Source organism: Poecilia formosa, unplaced genomic scaffold, assembly GCF_000485575.1.
Source record: "Poecilia formosa unplaced genomic scaffold, Poecilia_formosa-5.1.2 Scaffold90, whole genome shotgun sequence".
NCBI lineage: Eukaryota > Metazoa > Chordata > Actinopteri > Cyprinodontiformes > Poeciliidae > Poecilia > Poecilia formosa.
In genome coordinates, this window is record NW_006800029.1 from 619,155 (window position 1) to 626,864 (window position 7,710).

Consider the following 7,710-nt stretch of genomic DNA (forward strand, 5'->3'; position numbering starts at 1 on the left):
ATGGATGGATGGATGGATGGATGGATGGATGGATGGATGGATGGATGGATGAGATGTTTACTAAAGTGAAAAGTGACAATTATTCAAGGTTCCAAAGCTGTCTTTTCAGCTGAAAGTAAATTTCATTTTCCTTTTATTCAAAAAAAAAAATCAAGATTGTAGGGCCTGGAGAAAGGTGTTCAACCTCCTATATGGAGTTTCTGCAATCATCGGTGATTTGCAGAGCTTTGTCATCTTTTGGTCCAATTTGTTTTAGCAAATCCAAAGTCATCACAGTCTTCAACCAGAGAGTCTTAGAGCACTTCTTGCTTCCCTCTGCTGACAAGCTGTGTGGAGAAGGTTATTTCATTCCATCCAACAGGACTTTGCACCTCCTCACACTGTCAAAAGTAACAAGGCCTGATTTAATAATCATAGTATTAGCACTATGCTTCATCTGTCAGCAAATATGCTCATCAGACTCTCTGTAGAGAATATTTTTAAGAAAAAGACTAGAAAGATCAGACTCAGCAATTATTTGTATCAAAACTGTATTTTATAGCCAAAAGTTTAAGTTTGATGTGTTGCAGCTGAGTAATTTTTTTCTTTCTCTGTCTCTCTGTATGCTGCCAGTCTTGGCCAAGTATCTCATGTAAAAGAGATCTTTTGATCTCAAACCTGGCTAAATAAAGGTTATTAACCTAGATTAGAAACTCTAATTAACTTAAATTAGACACATATTGATAAATAACAATAATCAGCCTGCAGCAGCCTCTCTTCCTTCACATTCAAGGTAAGTCGGTAAAAGTGGTTGCGAAACAAGACGATTTCTGTTAGATTGGCAGCGGCGCCATGTATCATTTTATGCTGTGTGCGTTTTGTGCGCGTTTGTTCTGGTTTGTGCCGGGCGTGTGTGATCTCAGAGGAAACCTTCCACCCTGTGGTTGAGCTGCACTGCTGCATCCTCCTTTCTTCTGCTGCTCGCATCCGTCCCGCAGTGTGTCTATGCAGCGCTCACTTTGACCTCATTATCACCCTCATTACCATCAGTATTAGCAGCTGCACCCTTCTTCATCACCATCATCATCGTTGCCACCATCATTGACATCTTTATCATAATCGCCCCCAGCAGGCACCACTAGTGCCATCACCGCCCCTGCCATCACTCTCAATATGCTGCCGTTACCACTGTCATCGTTTTTGCTGGTAACGTTGTGAAATGGAGACAGATGCTGGAGTAAACACTCTTGCACCCTGACCGTGTTGCACTGTTGAGCGTGCAGCTGCAGGGGCGTCATGCAGAAGCCGTCTCCCCTCGTCCTCGGTCCCTTTTCGCCACTTGTGAGGGTTGCATGCTGTAAAAAGACATGCGCTCCCATCTCGCATCACGCTTGCCGGAAAGGCAACCCTCGTATGTGTTTCTCCTCTGAATTTGTCAGGAGGAGGCTGACAAATCACACACAAAAACATACCAGTGATGACCTCCTTCTCATTTCCTCCTCTTTTTTTTCCCCCTCACATTCTCCCATGGCTTGCCCGCTTTCTTTTTCTCTTACACCGTCTTTAGAGTCTCCTCGCTATCTTTCTTCTTCTCCCTCCCCCACTGTTTATGATCCCCTCTCCTCCTCTCTCCTCCTTCATGTTTTAAGTGAGCTCCCCTCTTCCCTGTCCTCCTTGCATCTCTACCAACTTTCATCCCACTCGCTCTCTCCTGTCTGATTACCTCTCCCTTTCTCTCCCTATTTCATTCACCATTTTTTCCCCCATCTTTCCTCTGTGGTGTACTCCCTCTGCTTGCCGGCCTGCCTGTCTGTCTGTGGCATAAAGGGCTGTCTAAGGCCTCTGCTCTGTTAATTCATTCGCTGTGCATCGCCTCACATATCTGCAGGGTCAGGCAGGCAGACAGAGAGGAAGAGGAGGAAAGGGCATCTGGAAAAAAGAGAGAGAATGTAGAGGGATCAAAAGGAGAAGAAATAATTGTAAAAAAAACAAAAAAAAAAAACATGGAGTGTTATCTGTAAAAACAGAAAGCCAGAGTCAGAACCAGTTGTTGTGTATCCCACAGTCTCTCCCCCACAAACTTGCAGCAATGCATGAGTTATGTCATGACCTGCTTATGCACACTATGTGCGTCTCATTGTAAGTCAGACATGTAAACATGCTTGAATTTGAGGAAATGTGTTCTCATTTGTCTAAGCAAATTTAATTCACTGGTTGGCTCTCAGTCACTTGTTGTAAAAATATATATATATTAGCAGCATTAAAGGAAATATGTCTTATTATTTCACCATAATCCTGGTTAAATTTTGACACATCCAGTGGGGACAGGGCGGGGTCGGCAAAAATGTAAGTATATATGTATATATTTTTAAATGACTCTTAACATAAATATTGTTGCATTTAGATATTGTATCAGAAGAATTTCTGTGATTTATACAATTTTTTGCTCATGTTTATGTCTGTGAACTGTATGTAAGTAATAAATATTTCTCTGTTTTCTTGGAATGAATATGACCTGAATGAGACTCTTCAAAATGGGAAAAATAAGCACACACGGCATTCAAATAAGGCAGATGAGTGTTAGTCTTCAGAAATCAGTAAATAGCTTCAAAAATAGCTGTTGGGCTAAAACAATTCTGGAATAATCAATCAAAGTATCTACCTGCATTGTTACACTGACGTTTTCTCTTCTTTTAGGTCATCTCAACCAAAATTATTTCTCTTTACTAAAAACCAAAGACATGAGAAGGCTATTTGTTTTCCTCCGTTCAAAATACATACATACATATCTTACTTTGTCTTTAAAAAATTTTGCAAGGTATGATGATAAGTTTTTGTATGCTTCTGTCAATTCTAAGCACAACACACTGCTTTTCTGTGCGACATCATAGGAAAATAGAGAGAAATCAGATTAGATAGAAAAGCAGATTAAAAGCACCCAGAAAAGAGTCCTGTACTGACTTGAGATGATACGTTTAGAAAAGAACGTCAACATTAATGTCGGTGACTAAAATGGTAAAAGCGCAGCTTGCCTTTGATAATAATGCCATATTTCTGTTGCCAAATGAAAATAACAAAAAGGTATAAATGTCTGTTTATTACAAATGTACCTGCAATATGAAGACCATCGTTATTGAAACTGAATAAACAGACTCTGTGAAGTTGGTGCTGTTCTTTAACTTTATCCATAAGCAAAAATAACAAAGTAAAAACCTACTTTATGTGTGTTACTACACATATAAGGTAGCTTTATCCGTGTAATAATTTGTAAGAATCTCAAATCTTTGAGATACACCAGTTGGGCATTGCATGCCCAATATCAGGCTGCAGTTGTTCTTTGAGGTCTGGCCTCACAATTCCTATTTTGACTGTTTTTTATTCTAATGGCTACAATACAGAAAGGGAAAAATCAATGTCCAACAGTTTTGTTTTTTTATAGAAAAGGTAGTTTCCAGTCTAAATGACAATAAAGGGAACACAAGATCATCCCTGTTTATACATCAGAGTATTTTTTAAACTCTTTTTTATTATTTTTTTATTAATCTGTGCATCAAAATGCATGTTGTTGGCTTATGTATTTTGAGACTGAAAATAATAAAAGTTCTTAGTTTTGAAGGATTTAATAGTTGAGCGATGAGAGAACAAAAAAATCACATTTACTATTTGACCTACTGATTACCAATTAGAGCCAAGCAAGAAAAAATAATGGCCAATTTCAACCTCTGGCCCATTGATCAGTGTATCTCTAGCAAAATCACTTGGATTTTTTTCCAGCTACAACTAAAAAACAACAAACATTCCTGGAGCTAAAGCTTAAACTTAAAAGTCAATGCAGTCAAGCCACTGATAGGAGTTGACAAATGTATGTTTTTGGTAGGAACATTGTTTTGTAGTCCTGTTAAATGAACCCAATTAACTCTGGGAGAATGTGATGAACCGACAGCCGACTGTCTATTCATCTGCAGGAACTCTGCTGCTACGCTTGTGCTCTAGAAAATGTTGATGCTAAAACATTATGCTTGCTTTGTCACACTCCTCGTGTATGTTTGCGATTCAACATGTATCACTAAAGCGCCCTGCTTTTGTTTTACTTCCTTTAATCTGTGATTATGGAAGCACTGGCTGCATGAGTGCAGAGGGTCGCTGGAATAATGACGGCTTGTTAGCACAGCTGGGTAAACCTGAGCTGCTTTTAGAGAAGGTTCAGGGAGAATGGGAAGCTACTGCAGACATAACCTGGTTTAGACACTGTTTCTTTTCAATGCTTTGTTAAGAAAGTATACTGTGAATGTGCTCGAATAAAATCATATGCGATTTTTACATTTTTCATTACAGTAGTCAAATCTATCTCCACTAATCCAGTCGTGTAGGACCAGCATGTAAATCTGTCCAGAGTTAATCTTGTCTGACATGAATGAGAATTGTGTATGTTCGTGGGATAGGTTTTTGCGTCAGAAAGCTAAACAGGCTTGGAGTAAACATGCTCTCCTATCTTCTGTGCAGCAATATTACTATGATGCATAATCTTGTCTTCTGTGCTTAAGCCTGCTGTGACTCGATTCATACCCCCAGCTGAAGTAGAGCCGCAGAGCATGCGGTCCCACTCTTGCTGCCTATAAGGAGCTCAGTTGCGTCTTCATTCCCCTGTTAAACTAACACAAGGTTCTCTCAGGCTTAGAGAAAGGATGATCAAAGTGTTTTTGGCATGCTAGCTGCTTCCTTGCAAGGTGTTCTATTTTCTGTGCATTATTCGAGAAAGTCAAAAATAGAAACTGATATGTCAGAAAAAGACAGTGATAAAAAGCCAGAGGCAAGTGTGTCCATGCTCACACACACACACACACACACACACACACACACACACACACACACACACACACAAAGACACCACCTTTCTCTGTAGTTCATGCTGTAATTTTTTTTTCTGTTTCCTTTTATCTCCCATGTCACTCATGTGTTCTCTTTTTCCTTGTGTCCCTGCAGGTTTTCCTGATCACAAGGTCCGATTTGCAGAACTGGCGCTTGACTGAAAGTGAGCAAGACAGAGTTTGTGTCATGGCTGACAAGGAAGACGCAGGTTCAGAGCTCACCTACCAAAACCTGCTGGTTCTGGGAGCAATCGCAGCAGCCTCCGCCTTTGTGGTCACCATCCTTATCGTCCTCGTCTGTGTAGGTTGCCAAAGGTAAGGCTGTTACTTTTAGTGAGAAATAAACCTTCCAAAAGTGCAATAACAGATCACATTGTGCTTATTAATTGTTGTTATATTAACTTATCATTATAAAAGTTAATAGAAACTGATTAGAAACTAATAGTCACATAAAATCAATAAACTTACTCACAATATTGAGCTCCTCTGAAAGCCTGTATGTTTTTTTTTTACATATCCACTAGTATTTCTAAGATAATAGTGTTATCTTAGAAATATCAGTCCTAATAACTGAAAAAGATCAAGACTACAATACAAAAAAAGAAAAGACCTTTTGAAGTTTTCTTAAAAATAAAAAAAAGGTCAAATTCTGGTGAGTGTGTTAGGTTGCTTTATATATCAGTGCAATGGGAAATAGCGCCCCCTCTCTGTGTGGCTGGCTATCTGCTGCAGCCTCCTGTAATCAGGGCCAGTCTGTGAAAGCTACGCGGTAAGTGAGTTGCATGTTTCAGAACACCGGGTAGAAAAGCGTTAGCAACACATAAATACAAATTTTTATGAACTTATATACATGGTGTGTGATGAATATGTACTGGATGTGTGCCTGGCACCAGCTTTTGTACTTTCAGTTTGTTTAATATTGCGAAACACTCCGCATGCTAAAGCGAAATGCTAATGCAATGCTCTGTTATAGAGTGAAAGCTGCACGAGAGTGTGAAACAGAGCCGATTGTACTGAGCCGAGCCCGATATGTTCTCATTCAGGTACATCATTTATTATTGTGTTCTTCATTGTACATTGAAAATATTGTTACTGTGAACTTGGCCAGTCTGTGAAAGCTGCACTAGAGTGTGCTGTGTGAAGCTGAGCCGATTGCACTGATCCAAACCCAATATGTTCTCAGTCAGGATATAAATGCCCGATCACCCAGAAACACCTTTTTAAAAAATCAACACAACACAGAGTCGTTGTGTTATTCAGTGAAGCAGAACTCGCTTTACATTAGGACACCATCACATTTAAAATAGTTAATATCACAAACAGAGGGATGACAACATCTCTACTTGATTTTAAGGAGGTTTGTCCCGTTTAAGCTTAGGGCATTTAGTTTGGTTTGCTCCTCTCTGTTAAAATTAGAATAAACAACATGGTAATTGGAAAAGAACTGTCTGAGGCCTTCAGAAAGAAGATTGTAGCAGCTTATGAGTCTGGTGAGGGATTTAGTCTCCAGTGAATCTGAAATCAGCCGTTCCACTGTAGGGAAAATAGTCTGAAACTGGAGGTGATTCAAAACGACTACCAACACGCCCGGGTCTGGCTGTCCAAACAGGCAAGCTCTTAAAGCAGGCTGATAACAGAAGTCTCCACGAGGAAACATGTTGTGGGTGACGTGCAAGGACAATGAGACAGATGGACAGCATAGAGGTGGAAGTGTTATGGTTATGGTTTGAGAATCTTTTGCTGCATCAGGGCGTGGCTGGCTCACCGCCATAAAACTCTCAATGACTTCTACTGTTTGACACGGGTGAATTAGGGAAAGTGTGAGACCATCTGTAAAAAGCAAAGCTGAAGCAGATCGGACTCTGCAACATGACAGTGACCCAACACTTACTAGCAAATCCAGTAAGGACCGACTAAATAAAGCATTTCACTGAAATTACTTCAACAAGAGAGGGTAGGGCCGGCTACTTGGGTGTAGAGTGTGCATGGTGCATGGTGTGCTATCTCAGCTAGTGAACGTATAGTGTCACCAAAAAAAAAATATTTCTGTTTCAGTTAGAAAAGAGGAAAAAAGAGCATTAAAGTTTTACAAAGCTTTTCCACAGCACTGGAAAAGAAAGAGAAAGAGATAACAGCCAAAGTTTTAGCAAATGTGCTGAAATCTTCCCTTGCCCCCTCAGATCCCTCTGATCATCTGCTCCTTTCTCTCTGTTTTCCTACTTCTTCTGAACTCCCCTCCTCCATTATTTCCTTTCCCTCTGTCCATTTACTCTCCGTCTCTTTCATCCCCGACTTTGAGCACAGTGGCAGTAATGAATGTTAATGGCTGTGAGTGTCAGATGAGATGAACCGATGCTTACAGGACAGTGAGGGGGAGGCAAGCCAGAGCAAGAGCTGCCCGAAGTCACTGCTCTCCAGCAAACTCCACAGCAGGCACGCTCACTGGGACACCCCACGGTTTAAAGAGGATCAGACTCAAGGGAGGAGCTTTTTTTTTTTTTTTTTTTTTTTTTTCCCCTTCGAAATCCTCAGGGACCAATCAGCAGCTGCATTGTGCCTGTGTTGCCATGGGAAACACATATTTGGATGTAGAGAAATGTCAAACCAGTTTATGTCATCTAAAGAATAATATAGAACTCAGGCTCCCTGCTGGATGGTATTGGATGTTGAGTACTTTTCTTGTGCATAATCAGTTTGTCACAGTCAAGTGCTGATTCAGATCCAGATTGGTTTGTCATATCCAGGTTAAAACAGAGTCAGCAATGCAATGCAATGAGAAGAACCTTTCAACTTGCTATAAAATCCAGACCTACTAATAGCATGCAGCTGAAGTACAAAAAAAATAAAATAAAATAAATATATA

At 40.2% G+C, this 7,710-nt stretch overlaps 1 protein-coding gene across 4 annotated transcripts in view; it reads left to right on the forward strand.

The window, feature by feature from the left end:
• LOC103141841 (putative lysozyme-like protein) overlaps nucleotides 1-7,710 on the forward strand; it is a 49,000-nt gene that overhangs the window by 26,738 nt on the left and 14,552 nt on the right. For 2 of the 4 annotated variants that reach the window (XM_007557633.2, XM_007557632.2), the window contains exon 2: nucleotides 4,963-5,162. In XM_007557633.2, coding sequence (XP_007557695.1) covers nucleotides 5,035-5,162 — 128 coding nt within the window. In that variant the 5' untranslated portion in view covers nucleotides 4,963-5,034. Of the gene's footprint in view, nucleotides 1-4,962; nucleotides 5,163-5,820; nucleotides 5,891-7,710 lie in introns of those variants that run through there. The other 2 variants (XM_016674134.1, XM_007557634.2) reach the window with 2 other exon arrangements.